The sequence below is a fragment of the Nestor notabilis genome, unplaced genomic scaffold (assembly GCF_000696875.1).
Source record: "Nestor notabilis isolate BGI_N333 unplaced genomic scaffold, ASM69687v1 scaffold5582, whole genome shotgun sequence".
Classification (NCBI taxonomy): domain Eukaryota; kingdom Metazoa; phylum Chordata; class Aves; order Psittaciformes; family Psittacidae; genus Nestor; species Nestor notabilis.
In genome coordinates this window covers 30,616-55,766 of record NW_009917793.1, presented here as the reverse complement: position 1 = coordinate 55,766, position 25,151 = coordinate 30,616, and the positions used below count along the sequence as shown (strand labels likewise).

General features: G+C 38.1%; 1 protein-coding gene across 1 annotated transcript in view; it reads left to right on the top strand.

The window, feature by feature from the left end:
- SEMA3D (sema domain, immunoglobulin domain (Ig), short basic domain, secreted, (semaphorin) 3D) overlaps window positions 1–25,151 on the top strand; it is a gene marked incomplete at its 5' end in the record, with an annotated part of 60,302 nt that overhangs the window by 5,694 nt on the left and 29,457 nt on the right. Inside the window, 5 exons of the mRNA XM_010009408.1 lie at window positions 7,036–7,098; window positions 8,797–8,916; window positions 13,042–13,135; window positions 16,426–16,554; window positions 22,699–22,841. Of these exons, the coding sequence (XP_010007710.1) occupies window positions 7,036–7,098; window positions 8,797–8,916; window positions 13,042–13,135; window positions 16,426–16,554; window positions 22,699–22,841 (549 nt within the window). The remainder of the gene's footprint in view (window positions 1–7,035; window positions 7,099–8,796; window positions 8,917–13,041; window positions 13,136–16,425; window positions 16,555–22,698; window positions 22,842–25,151) is intronic.

Genomic DNA, 25,151 nt, shown 5'->3' with positions numbered 1-25,151 from the left:
TCTTTAAGCTTTCACATATGTTCATAATGTACACATGAAAATGCACTTTTCCAAGAACCTGTAAGTACTGGAAGCATTGGCTACTTACTATTTTGTGTTGGAGAGTGGATCACAGTTGAAGAGACCAGTGGCATGTGGAGATCTTGCTTTGTCTCATGCAATATAAAAAGCCCATTTGGTTCTAATAAGTTTCATTCTAACAGCCACCTACCAAATTTAAGCTACTAAAATCTGTGAATCTGTCATCTAAATACACAACTGTTAATTCCCTCTGACTTCCAGTGCATTTTACTCGGTTTGACAGCACTATGAAAATAAAGAATGCACTTCCTGCAGTGTTGTAAATCACTCTGAAACAATCCTCCTATCCTCTCTTCTCCCTGCTCCCCATGTGATATCAGATTGTATCTTTCAGAGGTCCAAGTTATTGTTACTGTGAAATAATTTGAGTTGGAAATTCTAGTCAACTCTTTCTCTGGATATATATTTCAGGTATGGAAATTAGTACATCAGGTGTACGAATACCTGTTGAAAAAAGGAAGTTCTGTGGCAGATATAAAAGAGATATAACAATACATTCCTGGCTTTTAGGGATCTCTAAATGTTTCTGAGAGTTAGCTAAAGCATGATTAAAAAGCGTTAAGAAAGCTAGGTGTTAATACCTAGCTCTAAAGACAGCCTGGTTGGATTTCAAATACAGGGAGAAATTCAGATAAGGAACTTGGACGTATTTAGTTCCTTTGCTAGTGACTCTAAAATACTGAATTCCAGAGTACAGTAAGTATAGTGAGAGCCAGTTACAAGAACTGCTCTGGGTAACCTTCCTCTTAGGATTTGTATATGAGAACAATCTGTCCAGTTCCCCAAGTTGTGGACTTCCTAATACTACACACATGAATGCAACAGATGTGAGGTATTTAGAGAGCAACTGGTATGCATGCATGGTATGCTAAAATCAACTTATTTTCATAATTAAATTACTCTTTGTTTTCAGGGAAATAATGCTAAAAAAGCATTAAACTCTTTCCAGTGTTTGTTGGGAAATTCAATAAATTTCTAATGCTTGCAGTAATTTTCAGTGAAGTGACCTGGGGTCAGTATAGAGAAATGACAAATGTTCTAGTTCTCAGGCAGAAATCCATGAACACCCACTCATGGTATTGGGGTGTGACATTGATGATACTGTCTTATTGGATCACTGTCATATCTTTTCTCAGTGCTCCTTGATCTTACTGTTTTTCTTTGCTCTTCATTTTTCAGCTATGAATTATTAAGTTCTTCGGTTAAAAAAAAAATTACATTATTGTCATTTTACTGGTAGGAGAATTGAGACCTGACTGTCACATATAGTAGGACAATAGCAAAACTGGGATTAGACTGTCTCCTGGTTTACTTTAGTGTTTTTGGATTCATGTTGCTCTCTTTCCTGTACCCACTTTATGGTACCCACAGTTGGACTAAGTCATGAATCCTGTCTTATTTTTCCACACAGGGGAGTAGTTTCTTATGGAGGAGAAATTTCCAGGCGGTGTATGTTGCATATGCCAGTATTACAATGGGTTTACAGCTCTCTCTGGCTTTGTTCTTTGAAGCTGTAGTTGGGGCTGTCATATGGGGAATTCACTCGTACCAATGAGCTTAAGCTTCTGAATTATGGTCTACATGAGTCACAAAGCCTTAACAAGACATTCTGATGCCCAGGAAGCCATAATTTTATTGCATGCCTTCCCTCAAGCATCAATATAACAAATAGCTGGTACGTAGGATAGAACAAGGGAAGAAAGCAGGCTTTCTCTTCTTGCATCAAGCAGCTGGTTTAGGTCAGTGTATTTTCTCTAAGTGCCTCTAGCACCTCTTATTCCTTCAAAATAAGAAGCAAGTAATTCCTTTCTTCACAGGACTCAAATTCAGGGAGTAAGTGTTACGAGGCATGCTGATCACCTAATGTCCTTCACTCTAGATACTGACACATCCTGCTGGTGCTACATGTACCACTAAAGAAGTACTCTGGATTTTCTCGTACCAGAGACTGTACTGATAGAGAAGTGCTGGAGCACGTGTGCAGCATCAAGCACGTGAGAGGCTCCAGTGAAGCCCTCAGGGCTGCTGAAAGCCGTCGACCTCAATGGGACACTCAAGTGCTTGCTGCTGGCGTGAGTGTGACTATCCTGGGGACATGAAACTGGAAGGTGTCACACTGGTCAATTGGTCTCACTCCCTGCTATCACCAGCAACTACCTCATGTAGCAGTTATTCCTTTCATAACCTGATCCAAATCTGCTACAAGGGGCCTTATGGGAGACTTCACAGAACTTCTTCAGCTATGCTGTTTCTGTAGACCAGAACTTTGTTACTCTGATGTTTCATATTTATTGTTAAAAACTACAATCTATATTTATTTATGACCAGTTTATACCCATTTTCTCTGACTGTTTATAATTCTGGTCTTCAGAAAACTTTGATTCTTCCTACATAATATTACCAATCTTCATTTGTATTACTGATGCTTCCCACCTTTTTGTCACCTGCACATGTTGTTGCAGAGTGCTGGCTTTTGGCCAAAGCTCCTGAAGGTTAGATGAAATAGGATGAGCTCTGACAGTATTTCTCACCTTCATGAGTAACTTTCTGTTGCAAGTTCTTATCAAACCATTTTTTCTTGTAATATTCCTTGGTTTTGCCAGCTAAGAAAATCAGTTTCCATGAGGCAACTTGGTAAATACTTAGCAGGAGCCATGATGAAGAGAAGCTCTACCACATTAATGTAGTATGCAATTCAGCTGTGTTACTAAAGATAATACAATATTGGAGTGGAATAACAGCTCTTTCACAAGTTATATTGTCTTTTGTACAATACTGCATTTTCATAGGAAACTTGTTATTAATTCCCTAACTAAAAATTTATTTTGAAGCTTTGCAAACAGATGAAATAGGACCAATAGGCCTGAAATTCACTTAGATATGTAGTGTTCCTCCTCTTTAGTACTGTGACAATATATAGTATTTTCCACTCCTTTGGTGAAGTCCTGCATCATCTCAGACTTAGTAACTTCATTAGAAATTATTTTTGGGAAAGCTGTACTTTCATACAACAGTTTCTTTGGAATTAGAGTTCACTGTTTTATTCTTGAAGCATCACTTTTCCTAAGGATTTATGGTTTTAAATGTTACCCTAGAAACAAAGTTGGATAGAGAAGAATAGGCACAGAAAGATGAGGAAAATACTCGCTTGTAACTGGTAATATTAAGTCATGAAAGATGGCAGCTGAAATGGAGCTCTTACAAGTGAGTGCAGCTATTATTTATAGATACATATAATAATATATATAGTATCTGTGTACCAATTTATGTATGTGCATAATGTTATTTTAAAAAATATTTAGTTTTCCTTTTCCTTCCATATTTGGAGGGAAAAAAAAGTTACTTCTAGAAATTAGTCTGCTCGTGATCTGAAAAGGACCTTTGTGGTTTTTAAAGTATTGTTTTAATTAGAAAGCAATTTCCAGCTACCCTTTAAAGTGATACCTTATCTGTCCTATCCTTACGTATTAATTTTGTACTACTGGGAGGTTTTCTTTCACTCTGCTAGCAGAGAATTTATTAACTTGCATTTATTAGGATATTTTAATTTCTTTCCTGTTGCTAAATTTAAGAAAATATTTGTAGACTGATTTAAAAGTAATGGCAAGGTTGCTTTGTTTTTTTTTAATTGGGCTGTGAAGATAAAATTATGACAGTTGCCGACCTTTGGAATTTTGATACGGATATTTTGCAAGGAAAATAAACTGAAGATTAAGAGAAGAAAATAATCATATTTAAGTATATAGTTTACGTATTTCAATTAGTTGCATACTTGCCTTAAATTCAGTGACCCCACCTCCTATTCAAAGATTTCTCCAGATGTTTCAGGAACAGATGCAACCATGAAATATATACATAATTTGTGCTGTTTGTGACCTGAAATTATTGTAATTTTACATGTCAATGGTCTTGTCATCATGATTATGATGAAGGTTTTGAGTTTTGTTTGTTTATTTGCTTGTTTCCTTTATTTGAGATTTTACTTCTTGAGGAGTTCAGGAAAAAGACTGTAAAATAGGATGGTGCCATTGTGAATTCAGCATGTAAACTGAAAAAAAAACCCTAAACGACAAAAATCCTGACCAATTTGAAAGCATCAAACCATTCACCATCTCAAAGATTTTGATTATGCAAGAAAATATGGGAGCATCTAGTCTTAGTTTTTGCATGTTGTGAAACTAAATAACTCATCTGAATATATATACAACAATATGATACTAAGATTTTATTTCACCCCCTCAGGAAGGTCAATACAGATGTAAGTAAATAAGCTTATGCATGTGAAAGTTCAGTGAGACTATTTTAAATGTGTAAAGTTACTTGTGTGGCTGTGTTTGAGGGAACCAGACCTGTGGCACTGTTGCACAGCATGCGATGTAATAAAAAGTTGAATTTATGCTTCCTTGCTCAGCATAGTGGCTCATTATTTATTATGTAGTTTTCTTGACCTATTACAATTTGGAACTGACAGTTTCTTGGAACCTCTTATTTCTTATATGAAAAGCAAATAAATATCACTTTAAGTCCCCCACATATAATTGCAAATCAATTTTAAAGTTGGATCACTTGGCTTCACTTTTCATTGTCTAATGTGGCCTTGTATAATGTTAAACACTGAGGCTGTTGAGTAGCCAGAAAGTAAAACAACTGATATTTTTTTAAATAATCAACTGTGATCAATTATCATAGAAAAGGAAGTGTGTATAACTTAGCCTTGTTTGACAGACTCTGTTTCCCATGAAGGAATCTGTAGAACTATTAAGGGTAAAGTTGAATCCATCAATGTGGTATGCCTGGAAGCACATCTCTTCAAATGTAACTGGGCCTCCCAAAGCAAGGGTACTATTCTTCTGTGTAGCTGGCAAGGAGACCTGGGCATTTTCAAAAGCCTGCAGAGGGATATCTTGTCTGCCTAATTGCATACCTAAACTTTGGCTATAAATCTCCAAAACCCCTCAAAGACCTCTAGACTTCTCTGTTGCTCATAGAGGAATCTTGGGCAGAACTGGCCATAAGGTTTATATACAAAAGAACTGAAGATCAGATCTCTCAGCCAAATGTACTTTGGTAAGATCTATGATCTTATATTTCTCCAGTTGTTCCTCTTCATTATCTTTTTTCACCAGCCTCAGCTCTCCTTCTTAGCCCAGTGGCACTTGCATCAGACTACAAGTGTCAGTGCTATAGGTGAGACTTATCCCACTTTGCCCAGATAGAAACCAGATGAGTTCCCTGATGCTACTTCTAGATGCAGTGTTCCCAATGCTTTCCTCTGTACTTTCTGGCATTGTGCATTGGGTAATCCAGACACACTGGCACACCTGATTTCAAATTGTGGTTTTGTACCTGAATGCTCTCATGACATCATACTGAGAAAATGCTCTGGGAAAGTAAATTTATGCTCTGGTGCTGAGATGTTGTTATATTGCCTTATCTCTGACTTTAAGTAAATATTTCTGTAAAGAGTTAAGGTTTGAGCAACTTAAAATACATTATCTGTAATAAGAGCTCCTAATCAGAAAGGTAACTGTAAATTCACTTGAGAGGAAATTAATTTCCTTGTAGAAAGCAAATATATCCATTTTCACTGGGAAGAGAAGTGGAAGAATTCATGAAATAAAAAGACGGTTTCCATATTGAGAGGAATGCTGACTGTAGATGTGAGACAGTGATAAAGCTATTTGACACAGGGCACTCTTTTGCTTTCCTTATCAACATGGGACTGACCCTGCAAATGTGGCAAGCCACATGCTACGAAGTGCCAATAGCTGAGTGAGAGAGAGGGAATATTGCAACAGTTAGCTCCTCCTGCATGTGGTTGAGTTGTGCATTCTTCCCTGATCTTGATTTTTTCTAGTATGTATTATAGTAATAATTCTTTATTCCCATATATTTCACTATTTAAGATTTTCTGTGATTCTATGATGTGTGATCATCTCAGACTACTAGTAATCTGCATTCTGGATCCTGGGAGTTGAGGCAGTAACCAGTATTTGGTCAAAAATCTGTGTAATTTATTGTTGTTAGTCATGAGAAATGCCTATAGCTTTTCCTTGTCAAAATAAGAAGGAAAAAAATCCATTTTTAGCATGGTGATTCTAGAAGACATTAGCTTCTATGTTGTATTCAATAGAATAAACATATACTAATAATATCCAATTTTGACTGTTTAATTGAAATCAGTGAGCCAGAACTGGAGCTGTTCTTCATTGATATTTCTTCACTAACATCATTGGGGTTCCAGTAATTGATAGTAATTTGTTACCTGGCTCTACACCAAAACCTAGTTCATAGAATTTCGCAGTGCAGATGAAAGAACAAAGAGAAGTAGTTATAATATATGCTACCAATTATCTAAGGTACATGATCCTCTTCTAAACTTATGTCATTTTCTCCATAAACTCAGTTATGTTGATGGGTGACATTTTTAAATTGTGCATTATTGATTTAAGTCAAATGTACTTTTTGTTCTACAGATTTCCTGTAAGCTATCTTCAGTCTTCTGTACAAAACTTTTCATTTGAAAATTGGCAGTAACAGCTAAGTATTTCTTCGTAATAACTTTGCCAAGTTTACTGGACCAGATTAATCTCAAACGCAACTTGCCTTGTTTTGCCGTCAGTTTAATTTCAAGATGATTTGGCTCATGGTATCTTTGAGAAAAACACACGGTTCATAATGATGACAAGGTGTGCTAGCCAACTCAACCAAATGCTTTTAAAAAGTACATATAGCTAGTGAGGAAATGAATGAAGAACAGAGGTTTTGATTTAAAGCCTCTTCACTTTTTGTAATGGAACCCTGTATTTGAAGTCATATTGATTTTGAGACATGAAAATTCCTTCAACATGCATAAATTTGTTTTTTTCTGTTCATTCAAGGAAATACTTAAACTACATTCACAGGACAATTTGTACTATTCATAATCTTTGTCTCGTTTTAACTATCTTACAGATTTACTGGCCTGCAGCAAAAGAAAAGGTAGAATTATGCAAATTAGCTGGGAAAGATGCCCATGTAAGTATTACTGCTGAGAACATCTTATATCTGTGTATTTGTGTCTAAATGCACAAAATGGGTTAGTAAGCTGTGTGTACACTAATGAACTAGGTGTTTTAATTAATTTAAAAAAAATAGCTACACTTCTGTTTTTTTCTATAAATATTAATGTTTCAAGAAAAAATATTCAATATTGCAAGCAACTGTCTTGCTAAGCCATCCTTGTATGTAATAAATGCAGTTGAGAGATCATGGACTTTCCTCTGAAATATATCCCAGGCGATGCTCCCCTGAAATCCTTCCTTTCTCATCAAACTGCTTTTTTCTTGTGAATATCCTGAAGGTAACCTCATTATAATTCATTAATGAAACAGTGTAGCAGAGCAGAGTACAAATTAACTTAATTTGCAGACAGCTGCAGTTAAGGTTAAACCAAAATCTCAGACTCATTAGCTTTTCTCTGGAACCACAAACCATTAGTAAGTCTCTTTAGGAAGTGTATTTAAGATGTATTCATATATAGAATAAAACTTTCATATCTCTTTTACATACCACAGATCACATCATGTGTCTAGAGCCCACTGTAAAAGTAAACATTTCCTGGCTGCATAATAAAATTTATTTCTTTTCTCTCTACAAATCTTGTTGGATCTATCCAGCTTGTCTGTTACCAAGGTGGACCCCAGCTCAAAACACTCTCTCAGCTTGCAGCCTGAGGAATTTCAGCTTTTTATCCTAACTTATTGCTACCCTTATCTTTACAGCAGACAAAACCTAAACAACACCTCTGCTGAGCACTGGGAAAATTCTGGTACTGGTCTCTATGGAGGACTTGTGCTGATCTATTTTTATGCTAAGACAAAAGGAGAGGGAGCAGAGAGAGGAATGTTTGTTTTGGACATAGATAATAAATATATCCCTTTTGCTTCCTACACTGTCTCTGCAGCTTCCCTCTCACTTAGGTGTAGGGTGGTAACTTCAACATATGAATGGCTCTCATGTATTCCCTCCGAAGTACATTGTTCATATGTATATGCTTTTGTTTAATTTTGGGGAAGGCTGTAGCAAGCCAGCCCATGTAGCACCCTTGCAGCATGAAGCAGACCACTGTGCTACTTGCCAAAAAGGACCAAGCCCAGCTAGAGCCAGGATTGACCCAAGCATCCTGTAGGACTCAGAAATGCCTAAATAAAAGTGTCCAGTAGGATGTGGTTGGTGCAAAGAAAGTTCACTTAAACACAAAACATACCCTTGGAAGTATTCTGAAGCCCTTCAGCTCACCACAATTATTTCTATCGTGTAATCTTTGGTGTTAAAGCTTGTGCAGAAGTCTGAATTAGGAGCAAAGACAGGAGGATTGGTAGCCAGACTAATGCAGTGGCTCTCCGACCTCTGCTTAGATGCTGACAGGGGTTGTTTGTTACAACACAGGCTGAGCAGATATTATCCACACTGGCCTGTAACCACATTGCTTCACATTGCATACAATGTAAGCATTATAGCAGAATTCGGCTTGCAAGTCTGATTGATGAACTGCTTAGTAGATAGCCACTGCAAAATTGTACGTCACAGCTTTGAACGATTTAGTAAACAGTCTCTGCTACAGTAGTTTGGAGTTTAAATACAGTGATACTATGGCTATAACCTAGTACAGTGTATAATGTGAAAGAGAAGAAGCAACGTGAAAATTAACCTTTCTCTTTCTTTTCCCAATAGACAGAATGTGCCAATTTTATCAGGGTTCTTCAGCCCTACAACCGAACCCATGTTTATGTTTGTGGCACAGGAGCATTTCACCCTCTCTGTGGATACATTGAACTTGGAACTCACAAAGAGGTAATTTAATTTCCTCACTGCTCTTGACATTTCAAGGAATAACCCTTGTCTTGTTTAGCATTCATCATAGATTGGAAAATACTATGCGAGTGTGTAAAAAATGAACTGACAGCAGCTTGCATAAATAACAGGATAAATGGTGGATTTTTCAGGTCAGATGGGAACTCTTGTTCTCACATTTGATACGCGCGTATCTCTTTTGAACAAAGCACTTTCCTCAGTAAGGCTTAATACACAAAGTTCTTCTGAATGACACTTTCCTATGATTAACTAAGTGAAAAGAACATTTAACCCAGATGTCTTTATTCCTAGTAAGTCATTTCCACACATACTTTCCACTTATGTACATACACATGTATTCAGAGTTCAAGATGACACTTGTAGTTCTATCTTTAAATGTCCATATACCCTTGGTCCACAGAGATGGTTTCCTATTCCTTGTGCATGAGAGTAATATGCAGTTTGTAAATAGCCTCCAAGCCTGTGCCCAGGGACGACATCTCAGCACTTTGCAGATGGTTTGCAGCCCTGTTGCTAAGTAGATGTTGGGCATCCTCCATCACAAGTAGCATACTCCTGAACTGACGTTAGCAGCTGATTGGTCTTCATTTGCTGGTGACAAAGAAATCTCTGTCCTAAGTGGCAAATGTTTCAGACCTAACCCCCACAACTGAAGAATTTTGGTGTTGTGTCAAGCAGCCACTTAGTACACAAGTCTCTTTTTAACTCCTGTATGTGTAACACCTTGGCTATATTTATAACACTGGCTCTGTTCTCAGACAGTATTGAGATGTGACCTGTCTGGCTGCTTGCCTGCATTGCAGGCTTCCTGTGCTGATGTAGAAAGAGCTTCCTCTCTTGTTTGGGAGTTGGTGAAATTTTAGTATATAAGAAATGAGGTCTAATGTTGTATTATTAAATGCGATAACCTGAAATACGTACATATTTGAGTTATTCCGACATACAGAATCATGTGTTCACAGGAAATAAAGATGGAGGAGAAGAAGCATTAACGCTTGCCCAGGCTGAGACCCATCACTATATTCTACATAATTGACCAGCCCAGAGGGCCTGCATATGTTACAGAAAGCTGAAGTTGCCTTAAATATGCACAGTAGTGTTCTGTCCTAATAAACCATTAATGGTCCTGGTATTGTTTGGTATATGCTGTATAATTGGGCTTGCAATGAAATAATTTTGTAAGCTTCTTTTTCTTCACTACTTTAAATATTCCAGTTGAAGCAACGGAAATTTTAGATCCCTTGTATCATGCTGATTCCTTAGCCTGAATGATCAAATACACAGCTGAATTGAACAGAACAGCTCTCAGCAAGAGTATAAGCAAGGCTCTGGTTTGCCTCCAGATCATTAACAGGATGCCTTATTCACTCTACCATCGAACCTTTAACTACTTCATTTGCGAAGGCTGTTTTCATCAAACATTATGAAATTATGGAATTGGTCTGATTATTCAGTCTGGCAGCCAGTCTAGACAAGGGGTCTGTCTCAATTAGATGTGACAAATTACCTTATGAGGGGAAATGGAAGAAGAATCCCGGTATTGTATTTCCTAATCCCCTCACTGTCTCCCAGTCCTGCCTCTCCTGCATTCCTCCTGGTTGCTCAGCTGCAGTGGCAGGTTGGACAGTGTTCAGCACTACTCATGAAGTGCCTCTTCTACAGCCTCCTACTGAATTAACAGCTTTGAATGGTCTGTTTTCCCTTTCCTTCTTGGACCCCAAACACCTACAGCCATTGTCCTTGCACTTCTCCATCTAAATGTGGCAAGGCAGGAGGGTGCTGAAGACAGCCCAGTGACGTGAATTTGACAGGCAGCTGAAAATGTCTCCTCATTGTAGGAAATGAAGCCAGGAGTCCTATGTGGTAAAACAAAGCACTTCTATTGCAGATACATTATTTTGGTCTCTTTTTTCTCCCTCCCATCCATTCTGTCACTGCCACAGCCCCTTTTTTTTTTAATTATTATTTTTTTTCCCTATCTCTGGATTATAAGAATGGATAATGGATGTTTGGTAATGAGCAACCTCTACAGGAAGCTGTGGGATGCCTGGGAATGCCAGGGTCTGAGATAGCCTCACGAAGGCTGTGGAATCAGGTGGTGCTCTGCTGACCTTTAAAAGCTGCTGGTGGATCTGCCCAGTGCCCTGCTGCCCAGTGCCCTGCTGGCCAGTGCCAGTGCTGTGAAAACAGAGAGGAAAACAGTGTGAATCAGGTGACTCAAAACCACAGCAGACACTGCTTTTGAAGCAGTGCAAATCCCCTACGGGATCACACAATTAAAGGGGATTAAAGTTCTCGTCTTGCTATTGATGAATTCACTGCCAAAACTTCTCTTGGCTGGTGAAGAGGCTTGGCGTGGTTGGTGCTGTTAGCCACAGCTCTCCAAGGGATGCTCTTTTCTTTGAAAGCTTTGTTCGAAGTGAAAGCAGGAGGTTAATTCTGTGTGAGTAACTCGTAGTGTCCGTTAGTTTGTCTGGGTGAAGTATGAAATATTTCATGATGATCTATAAATCCCTCAGTTCCTTGAGCTGGACTTGCAGTTAGCCTCTTTGCCTGTGATACAGCAAGGGTCCTCTGAGCAGCTGGGGATTGCACATCTTAGAAGAAAGGAGGATGGGATGCTATAATTTTAAATTTAGTTTTTTCCTTGGTGTGCTCTGATCCACTTCAGTAGTCTGAAAATTTGGTTTACCTTATATCCCATTGGTTTGGGAAGATGAAAAGGGTGTTGTTTGATGATTAAATTCAGCTTTGTATCATCTAGGATTGCTGGAGGAAATCGAATTTGTGTTAACAGATAGGAATTGATTTTTCTTTTTTCTTAAGGAGCTTAATTATTCAATAACCTGGGCTCTTCTGAGTCTTCTGAGCCTAGAGAGTTTAGGAGGCACGTCCATGAAATAGAAAGGCTTGGTCATTTATAATCTGATGTACATTAAGGACAAATCGAATTAATGCGTTGTAAAGTCTGATCCTATGTGGCTATCTTTGGATATACTTAACTGTCATTTGTACTCTTCAGTCCTCTTGCAAGGTAAAGCTATAGAAACAAATATTTAAAATCACTTCACCCTTTTTAAAGTAATTGTTTAAATCATAGAGGTGTTTTGATTTTTTATTTTAAACTAGCTTCAGAAGTTATGTCTCTACAATAGACATTAAACTCACAATGATTTGATTCTTGAACACCAGTGGTATTTTAAGTATCACTGTAGGTAGGAGGGTATGTTAACAGCACTTCTCTAGGCAATCATTTCCCTTCTCTAATAGCAGCAGAATTCTGAAAATCAAGCCTCTATACCTGCAAAGACTGCACTTTACTCCTCTGAGCAATCAATATGCCTTCAGAAGGGCTCACTATGAGCTTCAGGTTAAGCGTGCTTTTAGGAAAATAATGAAAGGAACAAGTAAAAGCACTTTTGCTGGCAATTCAAAAGTATAATAAAACTTCAAATTGATGCTTGCAACAATTGTGTTGTTGATTGCCCACTGAAAACATCAGGAATAGTTTGAAAATAATTTCTTTTCTCTATCTTCCTCTTGACCCTTGTTCTTTGACCAAGGAATTAATCACACTGTATTTGGAACTACAAGGAAGGATCTATTCTGATATCTCTTGTATCACTAGCCTTGTTAAAAATAACAGGAGAGAGCATATGCTGCTTTCATTTAAAAGGGGATGAACTGTGTCTGCTGTGAACATTATTCAGCAGTCCCTGGAGAAATTTAAGAGTCAGCCAGAATCCCTTCTGGGTCTCCTGTTGCAACACAGTCTATCAGCACTTTTCCAAATAGAAGCCAGTGACTTTTAAGTACAATCCAGCTTTTAATTTGAATTGAAATGAACAATGCATCTCTTTTTCTGAAATAATTGTATTTTCTTAAGATTTGTGTCTCACTATAGAGTGAACAGGGTATGTTAAAACAATGAGCAAAAAAAAAAATCCAGATGTAAAACAGAGGCACAGACTGTAAACATCAATGCTGAGATGACAGCTATGGGATCTAACGCAACTTTGCTTTGTATGTTAGCAGAACAGTCCGTATATGTGAGATTTTCTCTCTGCAGCCACACCAGAATAACGAATATGTATTTGTTCTCAGGAAGCGGTATTCTGGCTGGATACTCAGAACTTGGAGTCTGGCAGGTTGAAATGCCCCTTCGATCCTCAGCAGCCGTTTGCTTCAGTGATGGCAGGTAAGAAATGATCAGAGCCAGGTGCTCCTCTCAGATGTGCGATGGCTTCATATGTGAGCCCAGGTTCAGAGGCTCAGCAGATGTCATCACTGGAGCTCCTCTGGTGGTGTGTTTCTGGTTTGTGCTCTCAGAGGCCTTCAGCCTGCAGACACCAAAGAACTGGAAATGCAGCAACACAAACAGAGCCATTTGAGTGGCTGCGAAGCCTCTGTCAGTTGAGCAGGGAGGTGGTTTCACCCTCACCCAGTCATTTCTCCTTTAAGAAGACAACCAAAAAACCCATGGACAGACAATGTTTGAAGAGCTTCTGGGCCTCTTTCTGCAATTATCAGTATGCTCTGCCCTTTGAAGTCTGCTGACATCCACTATTTCCATAAATACATTTTTGAGGTTTCTATTACTTGAGTAGCCACTTCTGAAGCTGGAAGCCTAGGAAGAAGATAGTGCAATCTGCCTGCTGTGTGCATTGCAGCACTGTGTGGTCTGACATTTGGTGCCGAGGAATGTCAGCTTGACCTCCGGATTTCAGATCACTGTAAGAGCTACTTTTGTCATGGTTTGGGTCATAGCTTTAGACAATTTTCATTTAACTTGCCCGTCAAGCGTATGAATACAAGATAAGAGTGAAGCACCATGACGTTTTCATTTATAGCCAAAGAGCAGTGGTGACAATGCTTTGAAGTATCGGTCACTCTGTGTTATAAAAAGAATATGACTAATGTTCAGCCTTTATTCTCAGATAATAAGATAGATGATTTGTGATTCTGACCCTACAGATGGGGCAGGACTTCCTTTATTAAAAACAATAGATTAAAGCCAGTGCTTATTCTTCTCAGGGACTCCTACTACTGTTTAATGACCATGAAGTCTATTTTCAAAATGGGATTCTGGAAACTTTAACTTTTTTTTTTTCCTCCTTTTTTTTTTTTTTTTTTAATGCAATAGAACTCTGTGATTTATTATAGTGTTGGCTAATTTCAGTGGCACTCTAGTGCTTTGACTGCTCTATTAAATCTTGTGAAATGAAGAAGCTGCCGTCTTTCGACTAATGAAAACATGAACTTCAGTACGTAAGAATCTTTGGGCTAGATAAAATTAATGGTCAGAGTATTCTTGTATCCCTTCTGTGCCTATGCTTGGTGTCAAGTGCTTCTCAATAATATCCAAGGAGCACTGTAGAGAGTTACAGGCCTGACCAGAGAGTGAGTTCTTGGCTGTCTTTTGATAATTACTTTATTTCCAAAAGTACTAGGAGAGCAGTATAGCTCACGGATATGATACTGGCCTGGGCCTCAGGGGAGCTCACTTCCTGCATGTGCCACTGATGGAGGAGTAACCTTTGGCATGTCACTTTTCTCTGTCTAGTTTTATTTATCTGCAAAAGAGTGATAAAGATTATTTTTACCCTTCAGAAAGCACTTTCTAATCGGTTATACATATATGAAATGAACAATATTTCAGTATATTTTCAGTCCTGTATGTAGGTTAACACAACTGAGTAATTTTCATTCTTTGTAAAAATACATAACCTCTCTGAATTCTGCACACATTTTGCCCCGATGAAATGCCACAGATAAATTTGAAAAGCTACCTTATTTAACTGAAAAATCACCTGCTCATCATCCATCTTCTGTTACAAATTACTGCTCACCAAAACTGTTCTGGACATAACTGGAATTTGGAATGAGAGATACCAAAAGCCAAGAGAAGTGCTGAAAAAGCCTTGTCAGCAGAGCCTAAGCAAGGAGGGAGAATTTCTGTTAGGCCTTCAGTTATATATTGATCACTGAGTGCCTGTCAGTTAGCAAACACCAATTACCCTGCCCATTCCTCATTATGATAAATGCCTTTCAGAATGCACTATTGTTTCTTTACAAAGGCAACATGCTGTCTGAAAGATGTGCTTTCCAATACTGTCATGGACATAATGCATAAGTAACAATAATAATGAAGTAAAAAGAAAGCTGATCTTTTCTTTCTTTCTGAATAAAGTGCTTAAGGTGAATCATGGGTTGTGTTTTTGTTTGATTTTTTTTTCCCTCTTGATCTCATATTTTTAAGTGCATTTACATCTTTTGCAAATGAAAACACAAACATCTATGTTGAATGGTATTTGTTCTGCATTCACTCTCAACAAAGGACTTCTCTCTAAGAGATCCTGTGAAATCTTTCCACCCAGAGGATCGGAAAACCTGGAAAAGGAACTCCTGGAAAGGGACCTTTATGTATCATATACCTTTTTATATGATTATTGTTTATGAACCTGAATCTTTTTTCTTTTTATGAAGCCCAGGGATTCACTGTTGTAAGGCATTAAACAAAAAACGACCTCCTCCAAACACTAAAGATATCTTGTTATTTTGCAAGAAAAAAAAAAAAAATGTAAGATGCAGTAAAAAAAGAAACCAGACAGTGATAGTGTTTCTTTGCTTCTTTTTAGAAAATTACCGAGATCTGAAGGAAAACAGAAATTATTGTACAATTCTTAAAGTTGTGAAGTTTTGCATTGTCCACAAAACTGGCAGAAGACTAAATAGTAACTGCAGTTGCAGCAAGCACACTGTAGTATTGTAGATATAGGTTCCTTGTGAGACAAATTCAGTCTGCCTTATTCAAGCAAGATGTTTCATTAATTTTTGTGGGACTCGCTATGTTAAAATGATCACGATTTGGGTCTATAGCCATATCCCTACTATTAACACATTACATAGTTGAGAAGAATTCCCATGGTGCCTAAATTCCTCTTCGTGAATGAAGTGTTGGACTGAGATCCCTACAACAGGAATGGGCCAAGCTGCAAAGTTCCTGAAGTGAAGTATCCATCATGTTTACTAGCTCAAGCCCAGAAGCAACAAAGCCATTGGGGCTGCAGCAAGCCTTGGACACAAGAGCTATCTTGAATGGATAGATGGTCATGTCCTCTCCATGGCCCCCAGTTCCATGGTCAATGCTCACAAGGCAGAATGCACAGACTGAATATACCTTTATACCTTTAAGAGCCCAGCACCCATTAAAGCCTGGGGAATTTACTTTTCTGAGTGCTGAAAAGATGTGAAAATTAGACTTGGACTCCTCTACTTCTAAGGCATATAATTACCAATATTACCCTCATTTAAATATAAGTGACACCACAGAACACAAAATCCCATTAAAATAGATGTCAGTAATACTTTAGATCATTAAATTAGTTCATATGCCAATTAAACACACGTGTTGTTCACCCAACAAAACACAGTTTTAATTTTGTTTATCCCACAACTGTAGAAACCCTATTTCTTTTTCATTTGCAGATGAGTATCTTTATGCTGGAACAGCTTCTGATTTCCTTGGCAAAGACACTGCTCTAACGCGTTCTCTGGGCCCTTCTCACGACCACCATTACATCAGAACTGACATTTCTGAACATTACTGGCTTACTGGTAAGATCCCAAACATATGCTGTTGTCATTTGCATTGTCCCTGCCTCTCTGAAGTTAATAGCTCGTTTCTTATATAAATATATGTCCAGTAACTTTAAATATAGATACTGTATCATGGTATTTTTGGATTACGTAGGCTTTTTTTATAAAAAAGCTCAGTGGAACAAAAATGCACTTGGGAAAAGTCAGAAGTGAAAACGCTAATTAAAGAAAGAGTAGGAGCATACGACCTAATCATTCTGTCTGTCTTTGATCTGTACATCTGTATATAGTCCGGTAATTGGAAATAATATCATGACTTAAATGCTTCTATTTTCAGTCTTGTTGGAATAATTTTTTTTCTAAACCCTTTTTCCGATCACTTCTGAAAGCTGTTCCCTACAGCATGTGGAAATGACAGACTAGAAATTCCACGTTTTTAGGCAGGAGGTCCTTTTTTTTCCCTTGTCTTTTCCTTTTTTATTTTTTGAGGGGGAAAAATGCCCTTTGTTGCTGTGAGGATCATTTTAAAACCACTAAGGGCACCTTAAAATAGCTTCCCAAGCAAAACACTGCTTTTTCTTGCCCGTTAAAAACATTCTGAGCTAGTAAACCCTCTAAAAAACTGGATGCATTTACACCCAGCCAGTCTTAAACCACACACAGAGTAACATGGAAAACTTCACTCACAAGCTAACCCTGCTCAATTAGAACATCCCGCTTTTAGCCATCAACGGTCTTTAAAGATGTGGCAACACTGGCCCTGATTCAGGATGCCTGTGTAACTATTATGGGTGTATTGTAAAGCCAGGGCCTGCTGACCACAGGGTTAAGTTGTCTTCCCAGCAGACAACTTCTGAAAAGGATAATTTTGCCTCTTAACTCTTTGAGACCTCAACAAAAGGAAATGTTCCTTTTTTATTTTATTATTTTTTCCACCCCCTTCTCTCTTCTAAGCTGTTGCCTTACGTTTCTAAGGTGTCACTCCATAACCTCAGGATTTCTCCGATGAGATGAGGAGGAAAGGAGAAGCCATATAAAGTCCTTTTACCTTTTTAAATAGGAACAGTCCTTCAGGCAGATAGAAAAATCTCACATCTGACTCTGGTGACTTTCCCACTTTCATCTTCTGTGCTCAGAACCTTTCTTGTCCCACCTTTCCTATCTCCTGTCTCTCATTTCTACAAATCCCTTGTGCAGTGTAGACCAGAAATGGTTGTAAGTGATATAGACCAGGATAGGTGCTTCCAGCAGGCAGTTCTCTAACTGTAATTCACCAGGTAACTGAATATACAGTTTTATCACTGGCAGCCTGCTGATACTTAGCATGGAAAGATGACTTGGGTAGCTGCTTTCCTAAGGAATGCTATAATATCCAAAAAAGAAAGATTTACTGCAGTTTGGTCCTGAGGAGCATCTGGTGTTATCGTTAGTATAGATCCACCTTGATGAGCATTACAGGGTTCACCTCCCAGCCCAAAAGAAGTTACAGCTTAAATATCCATTTCCAAACATTTCTTTGTGCTATTCATGTTTCTTCATGAGCAGTTTGAGGCAAGTACAAGAACACAGAATAAACTAAAGGTTTGAGAACGATTTATGCATTTTAGTTTGGAGGCTGGGTGGGGGAAAGGCTGTCTGCCTTTCTTCTTTCTTTTAGATTGATTCATGTTTTATTCTGTTTTCACTTAAAGCATCTGTATTTATGAAAGTTTTCTAAGGAGAATAATATATGAATACGTCTGGATTTGAAAAACAGCTTTAGTGTGTTAGACTGCGACGTGAAAATTACCCCACACTATATAAACACTGAAGACCCCATATATTCTTCAGGTTTACCTTGTTTCCAGCCATATAAAAAAATACAGCCACGCTCTGTCTAAGACTTCACATACACAATCCATGCAGTGTTATACTAAGAGGCATAGATATAAATGAGGTGCTTTGAATATTTTGAAACAGTCCTTTTAAGGTTGGGGAAAATTTTCAATGCAGCTCTAAATGATGGGATCATACCCTATGGCAATAAGCCATAGAGTAGCCAGTATATTTCTAGTTTATTGTGTAACATTACCAATTACATACCATTGTGCTTTCAGCCGATATTGGTATAAAGAAAATATTTACTTGATTTCTAGTTTAAAACTCTCATCCCATCTAAATCCCCTCTTCCCTAAATCTACCACCCATTTACCAAGCATGTGTTGGACCTCCAGGAAAAGTTGTACATACTGGAGTAATTGTACAATTAGAAATAAATTATTTCCAGGCGTGACTCATGTTTTACTTAGGATAAGCATAAAATGAGTTACTTGTTTTTTACCAGAGGGCTGAGGAAGTTTTGCTGTAATGCACCTTAATATTTTTAAAGTTTAGCCTTATTCTGTTTCTGGAAACAGGATTATCCTTTCCTGAGGGAAGGGAGGGAAAGACAAAGAATAAGGGAAAAATGCGTAGGATACCTTCCAGTTCCTTGCAAGGCATCTCTATCTTGACTAATTAAGACATGCAGTAATCTCAGCGACTGAACAGCAGCTCCACAGAGGAGGAAAGGAGGAAGGCAGCTGATCTTTCCCATGACTCACGCTCACACAGGCTCATACTCCTGCGCACAGTGGCACTGATCACAGAGGGGATGCTGCCTCTGCTCAGATTTCAGCACTTCTCCTGCAGAGCTAAAGAATCAGGCACATCTGCAGCCTCTGACCGGAGGTATCTCACCCGTGGCCATGGCTGGGCATGAGGCACGTGGGGCTGGTGGCCCTGCTCTGGATGGCAAAGCCACCCGCTGGAACTGACTCTGTGCTGCTCTACCCCAGTGAGCAGAGGAGGGCATCCCACGGTGGGATTCCTGAGACCCACTCACAGGCATGCACTAAACAGCTGCACATTCCTCCTGCCCTGTATAGGAAGCTAAAGCCATAGCTGGAATGAGTACTTCCCTCAACTGCTTTCTTTTCCACCCCTTTTTTTTTCACTGCACTTCAGTCGTCTTTGCCAGGGCAAAGACTTGCAGGCAATGACTTCTTTATATTCTGTGAAATTTGGCTGGGATTCAGCTCACTGAGCAATAAGAGGCAAAAGTTAGTGTCCTGTCTGGGCTCAGTCGTTTCACTTGTCTCTGTCTGTAATTTACGGAGAGAGGTGACACTTCCAGAGGGTGACTCACCCCACCTATTGTAGGAATTTATCTGAAAATAGAATTATTCATTGTCACTTTCTTCCTTTGTGTCCCTCCTGGAAAGAAGACCTGAATGAGCATAGGTTAGGAGCTGGACTTCTAGATGGTGAAAGGTAAATGAAGTGAGCACTGTCCTTCGCATTTAATCATGCGACATACTTCTGGCAGCCCGATATAAAGAGGTGCTGCCTCCCACTGCTGTGGGTTGCTTTTCCATTTCTTCATGTTCTGGGATTTGCTGCTCATTTTCTGTCCTCTTTTTTTGAGCCTAACGAGTCTTACTTCTGTGTAGGTCTTACTAAGGCATGCACAGTTGCAATGTCTTAAACTTCTGCTGGTGTTAGAAGGGTGTGATAGCCAACAGGTACCCAATAGCAAACATGACCACTCCACAAACCCAGCAGTAAAGGATTAGGTGTAACAGCTTTTCCCACTAGGCCACAAAAACATATTCAAAAAGCATAAGCAGTACCTGAATTTATTGTAATTTTTATTGCCAGAGCTCATGATGCTTTTGATCCCCTCTTTGGTTACATACAATCTAGCCATGAAAGCAATACGTGGAAACCTTCTATTAATGTTTTTAGGGGGCACAACTGTGAGTATGGGAAAACAGTGGTTTAAAATCATCCTCATATAATTTGTTTCCCATGTAAAGAATCCAACAACCTAATTCACAGTTGGTTTAAACACACTTTTCTATGTTGTACGGATGAGTTACAAAAGATGAGACAACAATGTCACTTGCAGAATGTAATGTGCTTTTCAGATCATAATTTCTTTCATTAATTTTTTTTCAGTCTCTGTCTTTGTACCTTTTACAGTGTATTTTTGTTTGGATTTCAACTTCAGTGTTTTCAATTGTGACTTAAAATCAATAAATGTTTGCGTTTCTTTAATTTTTTAGAGATTCTTCTAAATCTGTTGCAGATATTGCTATTGAGACATTTGTTGTTGCATTTGGCTTGCCAAGTAAAGCAATGAAATTTAATTTAAATACCACTTATATTCAGAATTTTGTTCTGTGAATGTGAATTATAAAAAAAAATCCATGTGAAATTCAAAAGCACGTTATAGAAGTATTTCACAGGTTTTCCTATTAAATGCTTGCTTAGCTAACCAGATATTTAAGGAACCGTACTGGAAGTGTATTTGTGTATTTATTCATGCTCAGAGATCTAATCTTCAAAGTAGCCTTACAGGCCCTGAGGGGTAATTGAATATTTTCTTTAAGCTCATTTTGAAATCCTAACTTAAATTTATGGAGCTTGATGCCTGCATCATTTAATTTTTCTGCTGACACCATTCTGTATTGTCAGAAAGGTTTAAAGTGGAAGCAGCACTGTGGCTCTTTTGACCCATAAATTTTCTCTTCTGTCATGAAGGTGCACATTTAGCACTTAACCACATCCCATTTCGTCTCCAGCTTTTGATAATGAGCTTTTGAATCAAGGACCCTCTTTTTGTCCTGTGTATACTATAGAGTTCATGGTGAAAATTCTTCAAGGCTAATATAAAGTAACAGCCATTATAAAAAGGACAAAGACATGAAGATACATTAAAAGCTGATAATAGTATTCCCCACATATCAACAGCGTGCTCTGTTTGCTCTCCCATCTTACAACGTCCTCCTTACTGCTTTCTACTGCAGCCTGCCTGCTTATGGGGGCAAAGACTGTGTATTTTATTGCTGAAAGAATGTATTTTAGAGTCAAGGGTCTCTTTGCACCTTATTTGTATAGCCAGTTCTGTTTAAAGAAAAACATAATTGATCCAAGTGCCCTCAGAAGAGCTCATCTATTGTAGCACATTAGGGAACGTCTTAAAAGTCACTTCCCCAAGTATTCTGGTTCACTTGTGCAAGGCAGGGTTGTTGCCCGCTCTGCTGCAGCCAGGGATCCCTGGAATTAGTTTAATATCTGATTTTAGTGCAAAATTTAAAGAAAAAAACCCCAACAAACTACCCAAAACAAAAACAAAAAACCACAACTGCTGAGCAGGCCTGGAGATCATGGGTGAGAGAGCTGAAGAAGACAGTGAAAGGCATGTATTAAATCCTTGGCCTGATAAGCATACCAATAAGATGCAGACAGAGACACCTAGGCTTGCTTTGGAAGAGACCAGAAGTAATGTAACAGCTCAGCATGTCAGGGCAAGGCATGCTTTAGCATTTCTTGCAAAAAGCAGTTTTAAATAACCCAAACAAACCATGATGTTGATACAGCTAATCTGTTTTCACATAACAAGGTATCGTGTCCTTAATGCTGACCAGTCAGTTGTGGATTTTCATGTGCTAACTTGGGAATCCCAGCACGGCACTGTGTTGGATTTGGTAGATACTGTCAGTAAGATTGTTATAGCACAGATACGTAGGAAACATTTAAAGCTGTCATTTATACTGAATTTTTAATACATCAGTCAATAAAGGTTCGTTAATTCCTTTGCAATCTATCTCTAGAAAACAGTAGTGTATTTCTGTACTCATAACTGCTTCAATGTATAACTATATCAATTTAAATTCTACCATGTGATTTCAGTAAATTTACCTAACTTGGTATTGGTGTTAAGAGCAGTAAGGCAGATTTTTAGGCAGTATTTTGGTGTTAAGAGCAGTAAGGCAGGTTATTAGGCAGTATTTTGGTGTTAAGAGCCGTAAGGCAGGTTTTTAGGCAATATTTTGTACTGAGAGTTACCCTATTTTCAAAAAGAGAATGATAACCAGTGTTGCATATTTATGGAAATGTCAGTAAGGTATATACACAAAAACATCATACTAAGAATGAATACTTCACAATCTATGGTGGTTTTCACTCAGAGGTAGTAAGAAACTTGCCACTACATGTCTATATAGTGCTATTTTTATTTCACTGGAAGGTGCAACATAAATGCAGATACCGAAGCAGAAACTTAGTAGCAAGTATTCAGGCTCTTCAGATTTTTAAAGCTTTTTTTTCTTTGTTTGTTTTTTTGTCTGGAACTTCTAGGAGCAAAATTCATTGCAACTTTTCCCATCCCAGACACCTATAACCCAGATGATGACAAAATCTACTTCTTTTTCCGAGAAATATCACAGGATAGTGGCACGTCTGACAAGACAATCCTTTCCCGGGTTGGCAGAGTTTGTAAGGTGAGGACTTTTCTATTTTATTTAAAGAAAGTTAAAAAAAGAAAAAAAAAAAAAGAAGAAAAAATCTTTGGTTTGTTTCTGTGAGAAACCTGTTTTCCCCTTCAGATCAGAAGGAAATAGTGTTGTTACTCATTGAGCTATCATAGTATTTTTTCTGAACATAGATTACTAATGCTTTCTGAAATTGCCTGAAAAATAGAATTGCTATTGACTGTGTGCCTCATTTTAAAAAGCTGATATGCTTATAAATGATAATCCTCTGTCTAAACAAGAATGTATTTACCTTCAAATGTGTAGTAGTGACCTTCTTTGTTTCATAAGCTTTCAGTGAGGACTGACTTGTTGAAGTGTACACAATGGCAAGGTATTTGGGTTTTTGTGGAAAATGCCTACTGAATGGAGGGTTATGCAAACCCATCCCTTCAGCCCAGCTCAGTACATCATTCCTGGGCATTACTGAGAGCTGGGGTCAGTCATTTGTTTCTGCACATTCCTGATAATCAGTTGGAGTGAGGGGAGGATAAAAATGTGCATAGTTACTGAGCTACACCCACATCTGCCTGGAGGTTTTGTCCTCTGGGAAGAAGTGCAGTCCTTGACCTTCTTGACCAGGAGGAACCAGGCTCTGGGTCTGCTGCAGTGTAATAAGTTTCATTTAGTTGGTGCCTGACCTCCTTTAAATGATTACTCCCTTCACTTTCTCTTTCATTATGCCTGGTTTTGCCCTTTATGAAAGATTTCTACCCCTATCGTGTTCATAATGCAGACTCAGATTTTCAGGAGCTGCATTCTCTTTGAAGAAGCATCTCTGTCAAGGACATCCTCAAATGATAACAAGAAGATAAACTAATTCCTGCACATGAAGACTGCAGTCAGTGTAGAGTTTGCTGTTTAACAGCCTCCTGGTTTTGCCAAGATCTTCTTCCCACTACAGCAGAAGGGTCTGTTGACTTCTATGTCAGACATATTCTCTATTCACTCCTTTGACCCATAATACTATAGGAAATGAAGCTGTCAGTTTAAGTGCTCCCATCCTGTCCTTAGGTCCTTATTAAATCCAGGTACCCAGGAATCACTGGTAAAAGTCAGAAAAATGGGATTTTAAAGCTGTCTTCATATTAGTAAATATAAGCTTTCAGCAAATGTTTGTCTCATCTAATGAACTAGGTATCAGCAACACCATCACAACAATTACACAAGTAGGCACATTTCTGTGATATTTTGTACAGAAGTTTTCTGAAATATGTGACTCTGCTGGCAGTGAAAATTACCTTCTTAAGAAGCCTGAGAATTAGTAAACAAACAAGAGATTTTCTCATTTGCAATAAGGCGTGTCTAGAAGAGCACCCATTCAGCTAATGGACACACACTGAAAAACAATCAATCTACAACTTCTCTGCAGTCTGCCAGACTCCTAAATCCAACTGAGATTTCAATGACCACAGCCATTTCATACTTCTGTCCTTGTCATAAAGTGTTAAGAAAACAAAAAAAACCTGATTCATAAATCAGTTCTCTAGAAGATTTTTAGCCAGGCGAAAGAATGGGTAATCTTTAGCTGGGTATTTCACAGCAGTGTGATTAATGACAGAATGGAAATGCAAACATATATGATTTGCTGCTAGACATGGCATTTGCTGATTATGAGAAAGCACTTAATGCATTAGGAGAAATTGGTAGACAACATTTTCAAGCCAAGGCACAAGAGAGATTGTACTGAAGTAAGATATATTAGCTAGAGATCTCTAGCATCCTTTACCTAGAGAAAAAAGGTGATAAGGTATCATAATAAAAGCAAATGTAAGGAAATCCTAATGACCATGCATAATCATACCTCAAATGGGACTAAATTTGTAGAGCAGTCATGTTAATGGGAAAAAAAGTCTTTAATTTTATTTGTAATAGTCAAAGCAAAACAATGGAGACTGATAAGTAAGGTAATTAATGTTAATGTTAGGATTGCACTGTCTTCTTGATTTACTGAGCATTTCCTGATGGATGCAGAATTCTTTTGAAAATTCAGACTCTAGGTTTTTTGTACATTTCTCTTGATTACCTGCAAATAAAAAGAATTATAATGCAAATTATTATAATACAAATAGAATTATTATGGATGTTTAATATAAATTAAAATATGCAGGTGGACTCCTCTGTTTACTAAGACCCTCTGAAGCTGTGCTCTGATATGAAACATCTGCTATGCTTAATTCTCTCTGATATAGGATCCAACAGTTTTGGTTTCAACAGTTGATAACATAATGATTTCTACTTGAACTGTCTCATTAATGTGACCTGTACTTCATATAGTTA